Genomic DNA, 21,089 nt, shown 5'->3' with positions numbered 1-21,089 from the left:
TTTCCAAGCCCAGTAATAATGGGTGCTATTCAGGTGTAAGGCTGTTATTTGTGCACCTACATGATGGATTAAATTATTTTTAGCCTGCGGGGAAAGGATCTTCATTGTGCTTCCTTTACACAATAATCACATCTCTTTACATTTTAGCAAAGTGATCACATGATCTCTGCGCTGTGTGCACTTGCTTTATGCTTCAGATTAAAAGATTAAAGGCTTTGTGGTAAAAAAGAGACACAAACAGCAGCCCGATGAAAACCGTGATACTGTTTTGGGTTTTAGTCGGTGCTGCAGATGTGTTGTTGTGTGGAGGAGCCCCTCTGTAGTGCGTTTAGGAAGGTAATGTCATCCCATGTTAATGACCGTTGTTTGCAGAGTGGAAGTGAGTGGCCTCTGATCTCCAAAACACTTCTGCTGAGAGTGTAGAATTGTCTGCGTGCGGAAATCCAGTGAAAATAGCGACGCTGGGCCTGTGTAGTATAGAACAGACAGCATTATTTATCCCCTTTTCTCCTTTTCTCTCATTTTCCTCCTTTTTACCCCCCTTTGGGTCTCTGGATCCTTTCCCATCTCTCCTCTGTTGTCCGGGCCTTTCGCAGGCTCCCCGGAGACGGGAGGACGAGTGGTTATTTCTGACTCGGGAAGATGGTCGTGACTAATTGATTCGACATCTGATGGAACGTTTGTAACGTCTCTTTTCCCCTGCCGCTCCAGCCTTGCCACTTGCACAGACGAGCAGGAAGCATTAATGTATTGTGCATATATTTATGTAATATACAGCGGTGTTTGATATGAGAAATGTGTTTATGCCAGCACTGTCTGTGTTCCTCTGTAAACTCCACGTAGTGTTGTCCCTGGTAATCTAAATTATTACTGGACTGTTTGCTGTTACCCTAAGGGAAAAGAAATTGTATACCAATGCATTCCCATTGGTCTCATAACAATGGATTATATGGCTAAGACTCAAAATACTCCCGCTTATGTATCTGTTAGATCGCTTTGTGTTGTTTTTACATGTTTTTGAGATGTTGCACCACATAAACACAATTGATCCCAGAGGTGCTTTCGTAGGGATGCATTTCTTTCACCTATTGAAGTCTCCCACCCCCCCCCCCGTTGTCTTCCTCTCCTCGTTCTTTGTCTTTGTGGTGTGGTTTTGGGTGGAGTCCAGAGACCTAATGAGGTGGTTCTGATGGGCCACGTCCCATAGCTCCTGAAGCTGCAGCAGGCTGCTGCGTGTTGATGCACACTCCAATGTTCCTAATTGATCTAATCATTTAGACGATTGGTCAAAGTAATCAGTTGCTGGTGGGCACACATGGGATGAACAATGAGATGTGTTTAGTAGCAGCAGGATGGTTTGCACAATAAGAAGCTAACGTGAAGTGTGTGTGTGTGTGTGTGTGCATTGTTGTTTATGTATTTTGTGTGTGTGCACCCAAGTCACTAAATACCTCAGTGAATAAAAGTTTATCTTTGCTTCAGTTTTCTTCAGTTTATGAGCTAAATATTTAATGAAACCTTGATACCTAGAGTATAAAGTTGTCATCCAAGCGTTTGTGCTGTGGAAAATATCTTGCATGTGATTTAAATGAAGTGCAGAATCTATTTCAAAGTCGTAGTTTACATCTCTCTTTTTTTAAAGGTCCGCAAAAGCAAGGAGCAATGGAGCTTCCTTTATGAGTAAGACACATTCGGTGTATCGTGCGGACGTGGAGAAGAGCCACTTGGGAATGATCAAGTGTGCATCCCATCGACCCACATCCTCTTCCCCATTACCCTGACATTTCATCCCTACATTTAATTCCAGGCCTTTCTAAAGAGCAGGTAATAGTGCAGAGGGGTACAGGGACCCAGAATTAAGCAGTTTTACACCGAAGGGTAATTTGGTGTGATAAATGTGCCTTCGCTGGTAACTAATAATACATATTTTAAGTAGCAGCGGCATGGCTCCACGGCCCAGTAAAGGTAGCATCATTATTAATGTGGGAGTCGCTGCGTGTTTTAGTCAGGGTTACGGCACCAAGGTCAGAGCTACGTTTCACTGAATTAAAAGCCATTTTGAGCTATGGCACTCCTAATCAACTCGGACCTAAAGGTGCATAGCTCAGTTATAATGAGGCACCAATGAATTTAAATAAACAGCGAGATCTAGTGATTTATAAAGGCAATGTGCTATCCTTATAGCTCGTTAGCCATGACGGATACACTTTATTCTCGGGGCCTCTTTACCCACAGGAGCCTCAGCTTTTAACCAAGTAATGTCTGCCTCCATTGTCAGCGGATACACATTCGTAGCAGGACACTTATCCCAGTCATTATAAAAAGTGGAGACACAATACAAGAGTAATGGTAATGTATGCCATCCAAATAGGTGATTTTTCTCCTCCCCTCCCTCCGTTTTTTCCACCGATGTAAAAACTACCCCAGAGTTTTAGGCCCATGAATTCATCATCATATTTTCACAAAGGGTTTTTCATAGATCCTGAAAGGAGGCATAATCCTTGATAGTGGAAATGTTTTGCATTTAAAGGGGTACTTTTGGTCGGGGAATTGATGGTTATGTTTGGGTGGGGGGCTGTAGAGAAAAGAAAGTTCTAGTTTTTAGAGTGATCACTTATATAAATTATAATATTTTCATGACTGGAAAAAAAAAAAATCTGTGGCTTATTTCAACTACTTTTCTGTGAAATAATAGAAACTTCCCCAGTCAACGTGCCACTATTAATATGCTGATTTGGAACTTTTTAGAATAATGATGTTTGATGCTTCCCCCCGCATTTTAGGAATTAATTCTTAAGCAGTCCCTTGTCTCTTGGTAACTTTCCCCCGTTCCTTTTCTAATATTGATCTGTTGCGATTACAGATATTGCTTCTGGCTCTGCATTTCTTAATCTAATGACCCTGGATAGAGGATGGTTAATACTTCAGTTGGGGCCAGATGGGCAGTGAGGCGTGCACACATAGCCGCCTCTGGCCGCCCCCCTGCTGCTCCTGTTGGGGCATGCCCGGGCATTAGCCACCTCATCAGGTACTTTGTTGCCTGCCTTGCTTTTGTGTCGGCCTTGAAGGACATCGAAAGCAAAACCACCCCTACAACCACCCCCCCTCCCCCTTGACATCCTGATGCAGCTTATTCTCCGCATGGATTTTAGGTGTTCACTCACTGATTCCGGATCAGCCTATGTTAAGAATGGCTGTTTTATCACTGCACTCCTTACAGAATACATTTCAATGTTAAAAGGAGACGTGTGGCAGGGTAGTATTCTACAGGGAGTAGCAACAGTATCATATGAGCTCCATGGTGATATGCACTATGATTTACGTGTGTGGCAACACCTGAAACCATTCAAAATTTAAAACGACATCAAATATTTTCATTTTCCAAAGGACAAAAGTGTTGACTCACCTCCAAAATACACTTGTCTGATTTCCCATGTGAACATAGTACACAGTGACACCCATAGCTTTCACCATTCAGAGCCTCACTCACTCAGCCTCTCACTGTGCTCCACATTTCAGAGTAATTTTCACTCCTGACACCACGGCTCTGCCTACCTGCCAATTTCTGTCTCGGCTCCTGAATGGGTGATTTGTAAAGCCATGTTCACCTCAACACTCAGAAGATTTACTCAGGAGTGAGCTTGCCAGGTGTTTGAGCTGTCAGTTCGCACTGTGTTCACAAACTTGCCGAAGGGAAAGTAATAGCCAGACGCCAATTGACTCAGCCAACTGAGTTGCTGCTGTTGGAGTTATAGTGGAATACATATGGTTCTTGCTATTAATATGGCAACAACAAGCTGGTACTATCTCCTGAAATGATTTTAGTGGTTTCTTGTAGCTCTCGGTTATATTTAGATCTTGGCTAAAAGATCTTTTATGCGCCATTTATATTGCACTTAATGATTAAATCACTGACGTATTTAAATGTCTCATAATAGGAATGTGTGCTTTACACCTATGAGCTGTGGGTTCTTTATCTTTTCTCTTCGGCTGCACCTCTCCCTCTGCTCCCTCCTTTTTATAAACAAGCTGTAGCTGTTTTTTTGGGGCTGGAGGTCGTTGATTTGTCTCCCTCTCCCTGTAGGTCATTAAGGTCACCGTGGCCCCGGAAGCATCAAGCTTTGAAAATGAGAAGCCCCGCTTGGCTCCCCCGCTGGCGACCGGGAGCACCCCTTGCCCGCGCCCGCCCTGATGATTAATGCCACCCCCGTCCAGCCACAAACCTTTCTGCCTCAGATAATGCCAGGCAGCAAACGCGGCTGACACTTTTAATGTATAATTAAGTAGAGAAAGTCAGCACTGGCTATGCAAATTTTTTAAAATGATAAATGATGCTGTACAGCAGCAGGGATTGATTTGGTGTAAATGAAACTAATTAAGGAAATGTCAAACATAATTAATAAAACAGGTTTAAGCTGCAAAACATTGTCAATTGAATGAATGAGGAGGCATTGGCTCCCATTGTTCAGGCTTTATTTAGGTCTTGTGTTTAGCTTGTTCCCTGCTCCAGAATGCTCTCTCCCCTCCTCACCCCCTCCACCACCAATTCCCTGAGAGCGGGAAAATAAATTTGCTTGTCTCTCCACTGACTGTAGAAATTAATTGCTGAAATCTTGTCCCATCCAAGTGTTACATTCACACGCAGGACATTAACATAACTAATTTGAAAGAGCTCAAATGACTGCATAATGGAGCTCCGTCACCATGCATGACAGTCGCTGGTCATACCAAATTAGCTTGGTTTTATAATTGAAAATTTCTGCCCCCCTTTCTAATTTTTACACCATTTTCTTTCTCTTTCTTCATCTACTTTTCTAACGTGTTCCTTACTCTTCTTCCCTCCGCGGTATCATTCTTTTCTGTTCCGTATTCTTGATAAGAACAAAGGTTTTATAATTTACAAAAAGAGTGCTTGACCTATAATTAGAGAAGTGGGGGGGGGGGGGGAGGGGAGGGGGAGAGGGAGAGGGGGAAGGGGTGGGGGGGGGGTTGCCACCAAGTTGTGGCAGCAGAGTCAGATCCTTAGTCCTGGTAATGATGCTGGAGACCTTGTGGCCCCCGGGGAGGCAGAAGAATAATGGGATGGGCTATTTTTATGGGGGAGCAAAGCAATGGGCCACCAGTCGCTGGGATGCTGGTGCCTGGGTATGGTGCAGAGCAGCAGGGGCTAGCAAGAGGGCTTGTGGGGGGGCAAAGGAGGGCGAACGCTCAACCTGCCAGCTCACAGCCCTGCACATCACTTCTGTACGTCAGCCTGATGCACTGCTGACGGCCTCCGTGCCCCTGCACCAGCCGCTGCCCTTGCCACCAAGAGAGTAAGAGAAGTGGGTGGATGGAGGGGGGTTGGCGGGGTAGAAACATCTGCCACTCTGAGGAAAGAGACAAGGTGGGAGGGGTCACAATGAAGCGATGCATCTGGATGCCACGATAGCCACATGATAAAGTAAATCTTCTTAGTGTGGATGCAAGACTGCTAATGTATGTGCGCCTAAAAGAAGTTTATGCCACTTGGCATATTTACATCTCTGCAATCTGAAACTGAAATAGCTAAATTAGCGTGGCAGGTTTGACCCTCGTCTGGTTCCTGCACAGATATCGTTAATAATGTGCTTGAGTTTCACTGCGGACCTGCCAATATATATGTTGTTTTTTTTGGGGGGGTTCGACACACTCGAAGCACTGCTATTTATCATAATCCCACACAGCAATCCTCGAGAGTTAAGGGAGTGAAAGAAAACAAAAACAAGAAAACCAAAAGTACAAGAATAAAAGCAAAAAAAAAAAAAAAAGATAGGCAATAAAAACTCTGTCTTTTATTCCCATAGCATTTTCATTCTCATCTTTATTTCATTATTCCGGCGAGGACTCTTATGATTGTAAAAGTAAACTTAAGTTCTGGACTCCTCTACAGTTTATTTTTGTGTTGTCAGTCGACGCCCCTCCTCCTGTATGGAGCTTTTAAAGCAATGCTCTGCTGTGCGCTGCCGCTGCATTTAAGTATTTCATTATAGTGTTTTTGTTTCTTATTATATCGCGACCCAGAGAAACCATACATAGACTGGTAATTAGCAGTAGCTCATAATGACTGTGGTTGGTCTGCTGAACTGTGTGTTCAGAGCTGAGCTGAAGGATATAATTTCATGTGAATTATTACCATATGACTTTTTTTTTTTCCAGGAGCGCCTAAAAGCTTTTAATGTTTTGTGTATTAGTGCTGGTGTTTCTTTCTGGTGCCGGAGCCTGAAGTTACCGTCTCTTGTGTTTACCACTTCATTTTGAGAGGCGAATCACAGCTGACTACACTGTAGTAATTGAGTGTGTATTTGGATGGAATAAGCAGAATCAAGCTAGTGTTGCAGTACTGTGAGGTATTAGGAATTCATAATCAAATGCTACAGTCCTACATTCACACAAACGCATCTTTATTAGGTGAATTCACACACATATTTCATATCAGGTGATACTTTAAAGTGACATATTTCTTCTAGCATTCATATTTATACAAGCCACGCACTCTCATATCACATTTCAGATGGAAGGGGGAGTAGCTTGTTCTGTTCCACCATAAACTTAGATTCAATTTTGGAGTTTGGAACTACGAATGATTCATTTGGTGCTACCTTGTTCCAATAACTATTGGTTTACATGATTTAGCTGATATTTTTGTGGGTTTGTATCCTGCATTTTAGTTAACAAAATCAATCAAAGCTGGCTGTGTTATATTAACACAGTAAAACTGCTAATCAAGGTTACAGTTCACCGCAGGCAAACTCTTGAAAAATGGTGATATACCAGCCCCGCTGCCACATTAGTGCCGTAAAACATAGAAATACAGCAGCGCACTGTTGTTTATCAGAACTGCAAATTTACAGTGAACCGCTGTCACTGCCAGTATTTTGCTGTGAATCTACAAGATTATCGTTTCTAACTACATACAAAAAAATGTGAGCAGAAACCAAGAAAATTCCTGTCGGAAATCTTTATTTTACACTCTGGTAAATCAACTTCTGTTGAACAAAATTCTTTAAAAGTGTGAAAAACGAAAGAACTGTACTCACAGGTACTTCACCACAGTTGCTATCGAGTCCGGTTATTTGGTTGAAAACACAAATTAAGTGGAGGAGCTAAAAACACAAGTTTAAGTGTTCGACATGGAGAGTTGCTTGACCTATGAAGCACTTCAATACCTTTTACATGCCGTTATGAACATCCATCATCTATTAGAATAAAAACTACAAGTGTGTTCCTGTAATGTCTTTTATAAATCTCACCGCCTATGAAGTACATCTGTGAAAATCTATGGCTCACTTAGAAAATTTCTCCTTACATTTCCAAGTGGTATTTCACCTTTCATGTTCTTTCCCTCTACACATTGTGCTACAACTCTTTCATGCTATTCGGCCCTGAAAATGCCAAGGGTCACGAGTCAAACATATGCAGCACGGATTACAATTTATTACCCCACATTTGCCTGATAATTTTTCTCTTTTGACAAGCTTAGGTAAATCATATCGCCTACTCTAAAATGTATGGGAACTCTGCTGGCTTGATGAGCAAAGTCTGTTGCTATTGGCTGTTCCCCCTGCGGTGTTTGAGTTCCCTGAAGACCAATAAGGCTTGTCTGTGTTCCAACATGACTGGGATCACTGCAGGAACAGGTAGAGGTCCAGGTATTTATAGAAACCATATGCAAATGGGTCTGTGCCAATGGAAGATTGTTAGAGCAGAGAGGTGACACTTAAATACATGTACATAGAAAGAGAAATGTGCAGCCTTTTCCTTTCTCTTTCAGACAAGTCTAATCAGTTAGGAAGGTCTCCTCTCATTTCATTTGAATATATTCAGCTCGGACTTGGGCTAAGTGTCTCCCTCCTCCCATGTATAGTATTCCTTCATGCTGAAGGCTCATTATTTTACAGCGGGGTGTGTGAGAGGTGGCCCCAGTCCGTGGACTCGCTGTTGAGGCTATATTAATCAAACTTCACACATCCGGGAAGGGAGGAGGGTTCACCCACAGACACGGCACACCCCTCGAAACAAAAAGGGGAAAACACACAATTTAAAATGATACTTCACTCAAAAGTGTATTGTGTCTTTCAAGTTCCCATGAAGATGCGGTTTCACCTCCGTCATAACTGCTTTAAGCTTCTACAGGGCAGAATTAGCCAGCCACAGCCACTTCAGCTAACGGTGGCTTGTTTTTAAAAACTCTACAGAACCTCGTCCGGTATAAAACTGTTGAACTGAATCCCTTTCCAGTTTGTTTAGAGTTCAGTCAAAGAGTTTGCATTGTTGAGCACGTGACCGGGTGAAAAAGTTGAGTTTCAATCGAGAACATTTTCAGGCAGTTTCCTGCTGTCCCGTCACTTTTTCATGGTTGCATTCTCAAAGTTTGCGAATTCATTTCTGTTGATTTTTGTCCAATAGATTCTTTCTCCTTTTCTCCACAGTGGACAACGGGATCTTTGCATGGGGAAACGGTACCAATGGCCAGTAAGTACAACACTAAAGTGATCATGTACCATACACGGCGGTGCTGAGTACCTCAACTCTGATAACTTTGTCAGCGAACAAGAAAACAGAGAGAGGGATCTGTGTCGGCTCACCTTTCTCTGGGTTTTGTTCAACCCATCAAGTGCCTTATTGTCATCGAACGATACCGTGCACAGGTGTACTATTCCAACCTGAAGGATACTCTTGGTTACCAACAAACTTCTTCTTGTTTTCCTCCTGATGAGCTTCCTTGTTAAAACTTCTCGAGGTTGGCTTCTGACAGTCTAGCTGTTGGGGCTTCTCAAGGCCGAGGGGGGCTATGGTGATTCAGTGGCCCTCAAGCAGGCAGACAGCAGCCTGGCAGACCTCTGAGTAATACATGAAAGAAACATAGCCATCACTTCTCACTCTTTCATCGTCTCCCATTGTCCCTTATTCGCTGTAGGTGTCATTCTCTCTCTTGTCTCACGATGCTTTGACCTCTGTAAGTAGGTCGAGGCTCTCCAGTGGGGAGCTTATAGTTGGAGGAGCCTATAGTTGGAGCTCCACAACACCCACTTGCAGAGCAAAGGGTGAGCATCTGTGTTACACAACTGGCACTCAGATATCTGAAAACTCCTCAGCTCTCTTGTGTGTCTCACTGGAGGCGGTAGAGGAGAGGAGTATGAGGGAACTGTGTAAATTTAAACTGGCAAACTTTCTGATGGAAATAGCAGTGACCCCAGAGTGGTCTTGTCTTGAGTTGAAGCATTGTTGTAATCAATACCGGCTCTCATGGGGATGGCAGGCGAGGACCTTTCGTTCCCCGTTTGTGGAAATAATGGAGAAGACTGTTTGTTATTTTTCCCAGACATGCCGCAAACTAGCAGATATGGCCAGGGCATTGCAGGTTATGAAGCTGGCTCAGGGAAACAAATACAAAGAGGAGCATTTTATCAAGAAGCAAACAGCAGAGTTGTGTTTGAAGCTGCAGGGAGCTCACAGGTCAGGAGGGTGCTGGGGCCGCGTTTGACCAGCTCATCTTGAAAAGAGGTCTTGGATGTTCTTTGTTCATTCACCCGAGGGACACGGAGACCGAAAACATAACTCTCAGCCAAGGCCTATGTAAAGTCATTTGTGCAGTTACAAATTGAGTTGGGTTCAGTTATCATTGCTTTCCCAGGAACGTAAAACTGCCCTCACTGAGATACGCCTGTTAGACTCTTTGTCTGTAGAGGAAAACAGAACAACTCCCCAGCCCTGCTACTGGACTGTAAGCTAAAATGTTATCATGAGAATTCATGTTATAAATTACCAAAATTAACATATTAAAAAAAAAAGAAGAATTTATATCATGGAAGATATGATGTCCTATGTTAGTAATCTAGGATTCTACAGATTATTTCACTGAATAATCTGGTCTTCAGAAGAGGAATGCTTTCTGAAATTGAAATAGTTAAAATACAGAAGAGGAACGAAGCCAAGTCCCTTCAATTTAGCAGTAATTTGTTTCTTTTTTGAGGAAAAAAAATGTCATCGCTGGAATTACATGACATTACACACACAAATATTTAGTGCATGTAAGTGCCAAACAACTCTTGCTGTCCATTCAGCGCTGCGGTAGTGAAAACGGGGTGAAATAAAAACCTTAGTATTGTTGGCATTTCTTACTCGGCCTAGCTGAGGTACTTTTATTTACCAGGTTGAATTCTTGATCCTCCTCACTGCGGTCTAATGAATGAAATATGTCTATGCCTGACATTTTGCTTTCTGGGGAGTTTTGTGTGTCATTGGGAGGTGTGTGTGTGTGTGTGTGTGTGTGTGTGTGTGCGCGCGCGCTTATTTTCTTGGATAAATCTAAGTTACCACGAGCATCAAAACACCAGAATGTTGTAGCTTATATGGACATAACTAGCCATTACGCACCGTCTTCATTAAGAATAATTAGAGAATAATGAATGAATATGCAGTGTTTCAATCCAACAAATAGCCTCACGCAACCTGCACTGCTGCAGTCACAGCTTGAGTGTTACTACCTACGTCCTACACACACACACACACACACACACACACACACACGGCCTCAACCTTTTCACCAGTGGGTTATTCCTTAAGATGAGTTTGTTGCTTAACACAAAAGATATTAAAAGAACATCTTCTCTTTTTCTGAGATTATCTCTGGCCTGGCAACAGTGGCATTCATCCATTTGTTACCACTAAATGTAGATTTTATACGGAAAAAAAAAACCTTTTCTGTTCTAAAAGTGACACAAAATTATAAAGTTATTGATTGTCATGTTTTTTTTTTTGCATTATAAAAAGTCATTCATAGGTCCCCGTGGCTCTAATTTTCTTTTTTAACAAACAAAAATTATGTTTACATTCAATTTATTCTCCAAAATGCGTTGTGTGTATCTGGGCCGATGAATGAGAGTTGAATGCATTGACTTCCTCATGAAACATTTGAAAATGTGATTTCTTTGCAGATTAAAACCCATTTTGAATCCTGCTTCATTTACATACCTGTGTATTTGATAGCAGTCCTGCCTTTGGTGTTGCGTCGCTGTGTTTCCTGGTCCATGAGAGCCACCTGTAGTTCACTGGAGTCGTGAAAAATCATAGGCAGGGATGGTGTATCGCGTTATCCGCATGCACGCTCATGTGTGGTAGACTGGGGCTTTTGAAACTGCACTCCTCCCCAGGGGGCCAGAGGAGAGTTGAAGGGGTGGCGTGGAGGTAGGAACATGAAGCAAAGATACTGCCCGAGGTGAAAAAGACAGATGCATGCTGGTGGGGCTAAAACGAACGGGAGGTTTGGCAGCTGATTTGGCTGCATATCAAGATGGACAGCAGTGGCTCAGACACACACTTCTAGGATAGCAATGACTGTAGCAGTGAAGATGCACAATGTCTCCCCTCGACTCACCTCCACCTTTCCAGCCATGAGGGGGAAACTCCACCGTTCAGAACTTATAGATGCATTTGTATGCACTCATGTTTTATTAATGTGCAGCTTTAATAGACATCAAATTTGATCACTGGCTTTAGCACCAAAAACAAGCGCCTTTCTTTCGTCTGCTCTGGGCTACAATATGGCCAACCTGTCTGTTGAGCAATTATAAAGGTCCAACTCTCAGCTAATGGGAACGTTTTTGAATTTATTTTAACGATACATCTGAATCAAGTTGTCCCAGTTTTGTCTGTGGACTCGCCCCTCAGACAAATCACATCAGACTCTGATGAACCCTGATGGTGGAAAGAACCCAAGTTCAAATTTCAAATTAAAGTCAAGGCCATCCATCCATCCATCCATCCACCCACCCACCCATCCAATTTCTTCCACTTTTCCTGTTAAGGGTCGCGGGGGGGGGGGGGGGGGGTCTGGAGCCTATTCCTGGCAGCTTTCGGGCGAGAGACAGGTCGCCAGTCCGTGGCAGGGCCAACACATATAGACAGACAACCAATTCACACTCCCAGCCACGCCTACGGTCAATTTAGAGTCTGGATTAACCTGGTCCCCTCTTGATGTCTTTGGACTGTGGGAGGAAGCCGGAGTACCAGAGAGAACCCACGCAGGCACAGGGAAACCATGCAGACTCCACACAGACAGATCCCATGCCCGAGCTAGGACTCGAACCCGGAACCTTCTTGCTGTGAGGCAACAGTGCCTGACCACTGCACCACCTGTCACACGCCCAAGTCAAGGCCCAATTTACCAAATAATGAATTATTTGTCTTTTTCTGGACTTAAATCATTGAATCTTGTCTGCTTCTTGTAGGTTGGGTGATGGAGAGAGGACGGTGAAGCATCAACCAGTCCAGATACATTTACCGCAACTACTCAATGTTAAAGGAAGTGCCACCGATGATGACATCATCAGTGTTGCTGGCGTGGCCTGTGGAAGCAGACACTCCTTCATATGGACTGAAACTGGACGCGCCTTCAGTTTTGGGAACAACTATTACGCTCAGCTCGGCTATGACTTCCAGAGAGCTGATTTCAAAGAGCACCAGGTACAGTTGTGATTTATTAGAACTGGCAGGTTTATACTGCACCACTCCATTCAATTCAACAGAGGATGTGTTCAAGGAGAAGTGCATATTATATATGAAATACTTTTTAGTTTGAACACACAGTAGTTAAAAAAAGTACAATAAACACAATAAAACCAACATGACTTTTAAATGTCCCGTTTAAAGCATCTGCATGATCTCTCGAATGATATAATTTGTTTTTAAATAATTGTTGCGAGAGCGAGAGAGACAGAGAGGTTGCGATGGAGTGATGGATACCTCAAGGGCCTGGATGGCTCTTTGCTGGCTCTCTGTCCTTACATGGCTTACATACAGAAGCATGCCGCTAAAGCACACAAATCCCAAATTAAGTGCTGTGGCTCTCTTGTGAAGTGTTCCACTTGCATTGGAGCTTAATTTTGCCTACTCATATCATTTGATTCAGTCCCCCAGTCCCTCTTTTGCTTGCTTCAGCCGGGCGCTTCCTCTTCCTCCTCATGCAAAATAAGCCCATTTACTGCAATGTGACAGTGTCTAAGGTGAATAATTGCCACTCAACTTGATGTGTGTGTAAGTGCTTCTATGTCCGTGTGTGTACTGGATGTATCATTGGTCTGATTGCACTACTGTGTTGGTACAGTATTAGTATTTTACAGGTATTTTCAGGGGTTGGCTGTCAGTCTACAGCACTCGTCCCGTGTCTGGTTTACCTTTACCTCCATGTGCTCGGATCAGGATGGAGACACTGACACCTGTAGCAGCAGAATCATCTGCAACCATTTGGGTTTTTATTTTTGCCTGATTGTCTCATTGTCGTGTTTGCATCTGCATCTCTTGCTTCCGGTTTTTGTTTTTAAATTACATGACAAATGTCAGATAAATAACAGAATATTGGAGTAAAGTCGGATGCGTCTTCATCATAATAAGCTCTCGGTGGGCTTAGCCAAAGAAACGACAAAAAATCCACATCATTAGGTTTAGGGAGAGACCGTGAATTGGGTTCAGATTGAAAAGTTTTGTGCATGTTTCACACATCCATGGTTGACCTGGAGTTGACGGTGAACTTGGTCTTGGCTTTAAGAGCAAGTTCACTGTCAGCGCCATCCAATTGTTTTCAAAAACAGTGAACTTGGGGCGAAGCCAGTTTAGCCTACATTAGAAATTGAAGTCCAGTGGGTCGCTGTGTCAAAAATCCCTTCCTGGGGTCTTTCATTGGGATGTGGTTGTGAAACCTACACACGGAGAGAAGACCCCTATGGTATATTAGATTTCTTTGCACAGCATTAGTAATTGTAAAAGCCTGCATTGCTGTTTTTGCAATCAGGGTGCTGTTCCTTTCTTACATTATATGCTATCCTCTAGCTCAGTTCAAGCAGTTCTGTAAAACATTCCAGAGAAGATGCTTCTGTGAGACTGGCCTTGGTGGATGGGGTGGCAGAAGGTACCCATCCATCAGGCAGCATGCGGGCCCAGGGGACGCAACACTTGCCTCTCCTTTCTTGACGGTGGGGATGGCAGCCCGATTCCACAAGGGTCTGTGGCAAACCCCCAAAAAAGGATAAGGAAGGCTGAATCAAGACTCACCTGTAACTGATACTTGTGATCAGTGGCTTTGCACCATTGTTTAATTTGCTGTGTCATCAAATGGTAGCTAGCTGGGGAGGGCTGCGCAAGTAAAACGATCAATCGCTTGGCTACATTTAAAAAAAGATTAGGAGTGGGCAAAATGATTTTTATGTTCATCTTATAAGAGGGCACAATGCAAATACCGAAGCACCTGAACGCCACACATCAGTTAAAGCCTAAACACACATTTCAGTGGTGGTGGTCAGCCGCTCACAAAACTCCCTTCACTCCTCGCTGTCAGGGCTGTCCAAAATATTAAGCGTAAGAGATCATTTAATGCTGCTGATAATATTCTTTTCCTTCAATAAAAAGAAACCAGTTCTGTTAATAATTTATTGCCGTCTTTCCGCAATATAATAAAAAAAAAAAGTATCAATAGTGGCGGAGATAAAGATTCAGCTCGTTAAGCCGTCTCAAAAACGGTATCTATCGATAAAATTTAATGATCCCCACCCGTGCTCCTCCCTGTAACAGGCCTCCTGGAGGATGTGCTTGAACACACCCAGCATCTTCCCGATAAAGATTTCTGACAAACGATACTGAACGCAGCCTTGAGTATCCCTCCCCCTGTATTCGCGGCTTCTGATCGACCCAGGTAGAAGCCTAAACCCTGGCCCTCTCCCTTGTGTACCTTCTTTTATCACTTTTGCGTGTTTGTTCTGTAGGTCCAGACAGGGTGCTCCACCTCTGGCTATCCCCCAGACTCCGTTCTATATGATACTGGCTATTGTTATAAAGAATCTGTAGGTTGGAACTGCCGGCTTCACCCCGGAGGCTCCGTTTCTCCTTACCATCTGAAACGGAGTGGTAGCAGATTGCTGAGATCTGAGAAACATTATATTCTGCTCTTTACTGGTGATATGGCGTTTGGATTCTGCTCACACCTGTGCGCCTTTTGTTCGGGCTTGATATGGCATTTCAAGTGCAACAGACAAGGTTAGACAGAGCTCCTATTTAATGGTTTGATTGACATTATTTTAATGTCACACTGTGGGGAGCTATATGTCTGTGAACAGAAATGAAAGTTAATCTTATTTTTTTCCCCCTCCTCTTGTGTCTCCCTGTGCTCTCTCACTTTCCTAATTAGGACAATGACATTGTCAGGTTCTCAGGCTTTTGAGGGATGGATTTGTATGCAGATGGGACGTTCCCTCTCTAGCTCCCCATGTGCTGCTATAAACATTTTGTATGTTATCGCTGTAGCTTTGGTAGTATCAAACCAGTATCTTGTACCCTGGGTCTGTTTGTTTTTGTGTACATGGATTTTTTTTCTCTCTGTCTATAGCTGAGTCTGTAACCCAGCCTTGCTGAAAATGTACCACCCATTGTCTGCATTTATACAAAACTACAGTGGGAGCAGGAAAATAAACTGTTCCTAAGTGTGACACATGTGCAGCTTGAGCTTGGCAAGGCATCCGTGTTCAGCCTGGCTGAGCACAACTTGTTTGAATGTCATATTTATTCCTGTGTTTTGTCAGAAAATTAACTTCCTGTGAGTTTGCGGCAGAGCCGAGCATATGGCCACAGCTCTCTGGAGATGACAGCCTAGCGGAGCGGGAGCTCGCCGGTGCCGCTGCCCTGCTCTGGCGGCAGATGCTCCGGGCTTCTCTGCGATTAAGTGGAGATCATCACTGTTTTCTTTGAGCACCACTGTGCCTTGTACTCTGAAGTGTTCCGTTAATCACTGCCTGCCTCCCTGCCTTCTCCACACAAGCTGCCAAAGCTCTCATTAAGTTTGAATCTCCCTCTCACCGTTCGCTTCTTGCAGGCTAGCTGAGATACACTGCGTGACTGAAACTTTGCTGTCTGCGGTTCTGTAGGAGCCCATTGGTTTGTTGCACCTGTATGCAAGAGGGATCATAAAAGCCAGGATGTATTTGTGCATGCTTGCTTGAATGGTATGTGTGATTCCAGCGCCGGCTCTGTTTTGTGGCTCATTCATTTTTAAGGCAGTTATTGTGTAGTGTACACAGTATACAAGAACAGTTGCACTCGTGCTGCAGTGTTTTCTCTACACTGTGTGTGTCTATGTTTTAGTTACTCCGCAGGCATTGAGATGCTGCCTTGTTGCCGCTACAGACCTCTGAAGGGAGTGAAACCTCTCCCCCACACTTATTTTCCAGTGGTGCCTCCTCCTTCAACTTGTACATAGTATAGGGAAACACGAGTCCCGGTTCTCGGGACCGAGTTCCTTCACTGTACTTGTGTCAAATTAAAATAATATGAAATACATGTTCAAAAAGTAGCAAAAATAATAGAAACGCAATCCTCCGTAGCCGTCATCCCTCCATCCTGTGTATCCCATATCCAGTTTTGTGCTCATCTCCCACACAAACAACAATCCATTGTTATTGTGAAACACTGCGACACGCTTTAACCCTGATTGATCTTGATCTCCAACACAAATAATAATGTGATTACAGGCTTTTCTCTGCTTCTCTCCTCACAGCAGTGGAAAATAACATTAGATATTTCCTTTCACGTTAATCGCCTTGGTTGGAAGTATACCTCGGTGCACCAATAGGCCCCAGTAATGCCTCCTTTCTTCTAAAAAAAAAAAAAAAGAATCCCATCCAAAATAACCTATTTGCAGCACACCCACACATACACACACTGCTTTAGCTCTTTAACACCGTTATTCTGCACCCATCAAAGCCTGGCGTGCTTGTCCTGGTGCCGTGATCATTCCCTCACAATGGCGGGATGGCATTACTCTGCTTTTGAAAGCATTTGCATGGCAAAGCAGTAACATGAACTTTGTAAATAAAGGAATTGATCCTGTTCAGCGCAGGTTGGATTTCCTGGATAAAGCTGTGGGAAACGGATCCCTGCATCATCGTGCATTGATAGACGGCGAGATTTCTCATCCTCAACTTTACTTTATCTTGTGCGTCTGTCATTTTGTCAGGCAGACACACAATGTATGCCGCTCTCTCGCTGATTAGAGCCAGTTCGCCTCTTTTTCCAATATGTAGATAACCAGATAGAAAGCTCGTCCTATTCACTGACTCCAAAATAGCTGTTCACAATCACTTCTAATGAAATTGTGTTTTCTGGTTGGAAGAACTTGATTAGTGACTCCTCAAATATTACACATTTTTTGACGGACAGCTGGTGAAAAATCCCTTCGATGCCGTAGGATCAGCAATAAACAATACGGTTTTTGATCATAATTTGTACAGTACGAGTGCCATGCATTCATGTCCTCCGGGCCTCTACATTGTTATTCAACACGATAAACGTTTATCTCATCTACTCAGAATCAAATCTATTCACAACTGTACAAATTGCTGCTGTGCTCTTGGCACAGTACAGCTAATTTTTAGACGAGGAAATTCCTTGTCAGGAGCAGCCAAGGGAGAAGGTGTCAGTTTGATACCACGCGTACGCTAACGGCTGTGCGGGAGCAGAAGTGTTCGCTGCGCTTCGGTGACGGTGCGTTTGATTTCAACGCTGACCACCGGTGATGCCCACCCTGTTGTCCTCATCTCAGCTGCCTCTTGAGACTCGCAGTCCTCCCCCACGTTTCACTTTAGACTGATGCCACTGAGAGAGAGAGAGAGAGAGAGAGAAAGTAAGTGAGAGGCTGGAAGAGACAGTAAAGTTGATGTATAGTGTATACCTCTACAACTTGCCTATTGTTACACCGCAGTTCCAGGCTATGCAGTACGTGGGAACTTAGTGTGGGAGTACAGCGACCTAAACTACTATACCCATCTTCCCTTGGGGCACCTCAAAGCATGCTTGTTCTGTTCCTCCTCTCAGGCCTTGGGCTCTGCTGAGAAATAAGAGGCAAGGCAAGTGAGAGAGGGGGAATAGTCTCGGCTGTGTAGGAAGGCTAACCTGCCCCTCTGGAGATTTTGCGTCTTTTCAAAACAACCAAGCCAAACCAATCTCTCTAAATACTCCCTCCCTCCCTGCTCTGACTTGTTTAGGGCCACGGTGTTGAAACAGTTCTCTATCATGACTTCTGCTGCACTCTGGAATTTACTGTAGGCATTTTGTCATTGTTTACCATTCTGTTTACTGTCGGATGCAAAGTTTGTACTTGAAACATGCATTATTTTCTCCGTCTAAATGTGAGAATATGGTTTTTGTGACCTTGTTTCCGTTTGAGTCATGTACCCAACTGTTTCCTAATATGTCCCTAGTGTATGTTATGCTGAAAGCACATTTAATACACATCAATAATTCTGTACATTCCTTCTGGAAAACTAATTCTCATAATAGGATTTTGTCAATGTGATTTGAATAATGATCTCAAAACATCCAATTTTAGGCTACTTAACTAAATAGAATATTACTGATTGCAACACTTATTCATGGTAGGGGTTTTGGTAACCTTCTTTTCAGTTTCTTGCCAACAGCCAATTTTCTCTCAATTAAAGCATGATATTAGCACTCACTAGGGCATAAACAGAAATAACCGTACACTACTGAATATCATGCCTTGATTATGAGCTTAAGAGTGGGTGTACAGATGGATTCCGTTTCTATACTCCTATTAAGAGTGTTGGTGTTTTTACGTCTGTCTGTGTGAGAGGGAGAGAGATGGGGAGAGGGGAATCACTGCCTACATGTGCACCAGTGAGCGTGGATGTTGAAAGCAGGAAAAGCTTTATTCTATTAAAATGTCTGAAAAGCGAAAGCAGAGGGAAATGAAAGACAGAAGTCACTGGTAGAGTATGAAGGAAAAAAAGTCCATCTCTACATTGAGAGCTAGACAGTGGTGATGCCAGTTGGCCGAAGTTAGCAGGAAGCTGTCCTAGTAAATGGCAGCAGCTGCTCGCAGTTCGAGAGAGCATGTCCCAGTCAGAGGAGAAAAGCGATGGCATCTACATTAATACTACCTTAATGGCCCATCTGGCGCTCCGTAGGGTCCCTGACTGCGCCACCGACTCATAGGCATTTGACAGGCAGTCTCCAGCGCACCAGACGCGCATGGCATGCCAAATGGCGGGGAGACGCCTCCGTGGCGCACAGATCTGTCAAACTCTCGCTGACGCTGTAGTCACACAGGCAAGAGAAGTTAAGGCAAGTTTTCACACGTGATTGGTTTCTGACATGGAAGGGGGGGGGGCAGGATGATGACTGGCTTGTCTGTCTCTGCGCCCTCCTCAAATGCACACACAAGCACACACACACACACACACACCTTCACACACCTTCACACAAACACACACTCTTCATACCAGATGCTAAGTAGCCATGACCAGATTAAACCTCAATGAGAAAGCCAGGTTAAGATTAGCCAGTGGTGGATTCACTCTGCTCTGATGGCAAGTGGAGATAACAAATATTATTTTTGCTGCGAGTCACAGCCTCTCTCTGTAAACAAATACTGGAACAAATTACTTCATTGGGAGAAATTGTGGAAGGTCTTATCAAAACACCACAGGGGGTTCTGGTTATAATTGGCATAATTGGTTGATATAGCAGGCTGCAGTTCACGATGTGGCACAGCGATGCACTTTGAGAACTGACTGATCATGGCTTTAGGTCTATAGATTGCCCTTTTAGATTTTTAAAAATACCGAGCGAGAAAGTGTGCCAGTTAATATGCAAAACAGTCTGTGGTGTGTTGTATTTGCTCGGGAGATGTTTGGAAAAGTTCTCTGTACAAGTTATCAATTTCATCTGGAATAATTCTGATATAAAATCAAACTTTGTTCCACCATCATCTAATGAGGGACGGTGTAATTTTCACTAGCCTCACCATTATGATTCAAGTCCATGTCATCGATTGCAAGATGCATCTCAGTGCCACATCCTCAATTTTCTATATCACTGCACATGGCCACTGTTTTCTATCAATTAATACCAGTAGACAGAACGCCAGCGTGTGACAACGAGCTCTTGCAGCGCATGGTAACATCTAAAAGTCCTCTGTAATACAGTGTACTGTCATCGTTACATTTGAGTCCCACAGAAGTGGAGAAATCCCGCGTGATGGCTACTCGACTAGCTTTACTCACTGACTCCATGACCTGGCTCTGTGTAAGCTGCCACAGATCGGCTGATTCTCTCAGTCCTGCACGGTAACGTTGACAGGGGCTCCTCAGTTCTTGGCTTATGGTTACAGACGTTAGCTCAAAGTGAAAACTACTAACATGTGTGGAGTTGCTTGTCCAGCTAATGCTTCAGAAACTCCACATTGTGAGCAGATATTCACTTTCAAAACAAGTGTTGCAGCTTTTTTTTTTATCAGTTGCTGCGGGATTCTGCCTCCTCCTGCTGTATCCCCTGCAGCATTAGCTTAGCATGTAGTCACGCAACCTTTAGGTCAATGCATATTTGCTCCCAGAAGAAATTGAAACTTTACAACAGAATTGTTGAAGGCCAGAAATTTAACAAGGAAACATTCATAGGCTGCTAATGGATTATGTTCTGTCGCTGCATCCACCACTAACTGAACCACTAACATCAAACGCTGAAGAAAAGTTAAAGGTGCGCCTCTCTACCTGTGGTTGATCTCAGCCCAAAGTCTGACTCTCCTCCTCTCTGCTTGGCCATCCAGCAGCCCCCACTGAGGTGTACAATACTGGCACGGTGGAGGTTTCTCTCAGAGATTCGACATTTCTCTGCGCCAGCCAGCCCAGATCCCAGAAGTCAGTATCACGCTGCTGCTCGGGAACGATGGCTTCTCTCTAAATGAGTAAACTACACGCCAAAGTACAGCAAGAGTACTTGAAAACATCCACCACTGTTCTCTCTCGTACACTTTCTTTTAAGGACATTTTGAGATATAGCAGCAGTTCAAAGATGGAATGGAAGGTTCTTTAGAAAATGCATTTCAAATAGCTTATCCAGTAGGTAGCCCCAGAGGACACCTCAGGGATAAACCTTGGCAAGAAAGGAAGATATGGGGAGAAAAATGAAATTGAAAGAAGACACAGCCGTGACTAAAACAGTAGAAAACATACAGAGGAAAAAGTATCCTCTTAACCTGACGACGCCTCATCAGAGGAATCATGGCG

At 43.7% G+C, this 21,089-nt stretch overlaps 1 protein-coding gene across 7 annotated transcripts in view; it reads left to right on the top strand.

Annotated features, from left to right (window-relative positions):
* The window catches only part of LOC147259758 (uncharacterized), a 298,413-nt gene that overhangs the window by 37,506 nt on the left and 239,818 nt on the right, over positions 1 to 21,089 (top strand). For all 7 annotated transcript variants that reach the window (XM_086205919.1, XM_086205918.1, XM_086205922.1 and 4 more), the window contains 2 exons: positions 8,451 to 8,493; positions 12,252 to 12,486. In XM_086205919.1, coding sequence (XP_086062045.1) covers positions 8,451 to 8,493; positions 12,252 to 12,486 — 278 coding nt within the window. The remainder of the gene's footprint in view (positions 1 to 8,450; positions 8,494 to 12,251; positions 12,487 to 21,089) is intronic.

Source organism: Aulostomus chinensis, chromosome 6, assembly GCF_037954235.1.
Source record: "Aulostomus chinensis isolate RoL2024-O1b breed Wild chromosome 6, RoL_Achi_v1.0, whole genome shotgun sequence".
Taxonomy (NCBI): domain Eukaryota; kingdom Metazoa; phylum Chordata; class Actinopteri; order Syngnathiformes; family Aulostomidae; genus Aulostomus; species Aulostomus chinensis.
The sequence above is the reverse complement of the archived record's forward strand: the minus strand, read 5'-3'. Positions and strand labels throughout refer to the sequence as shown.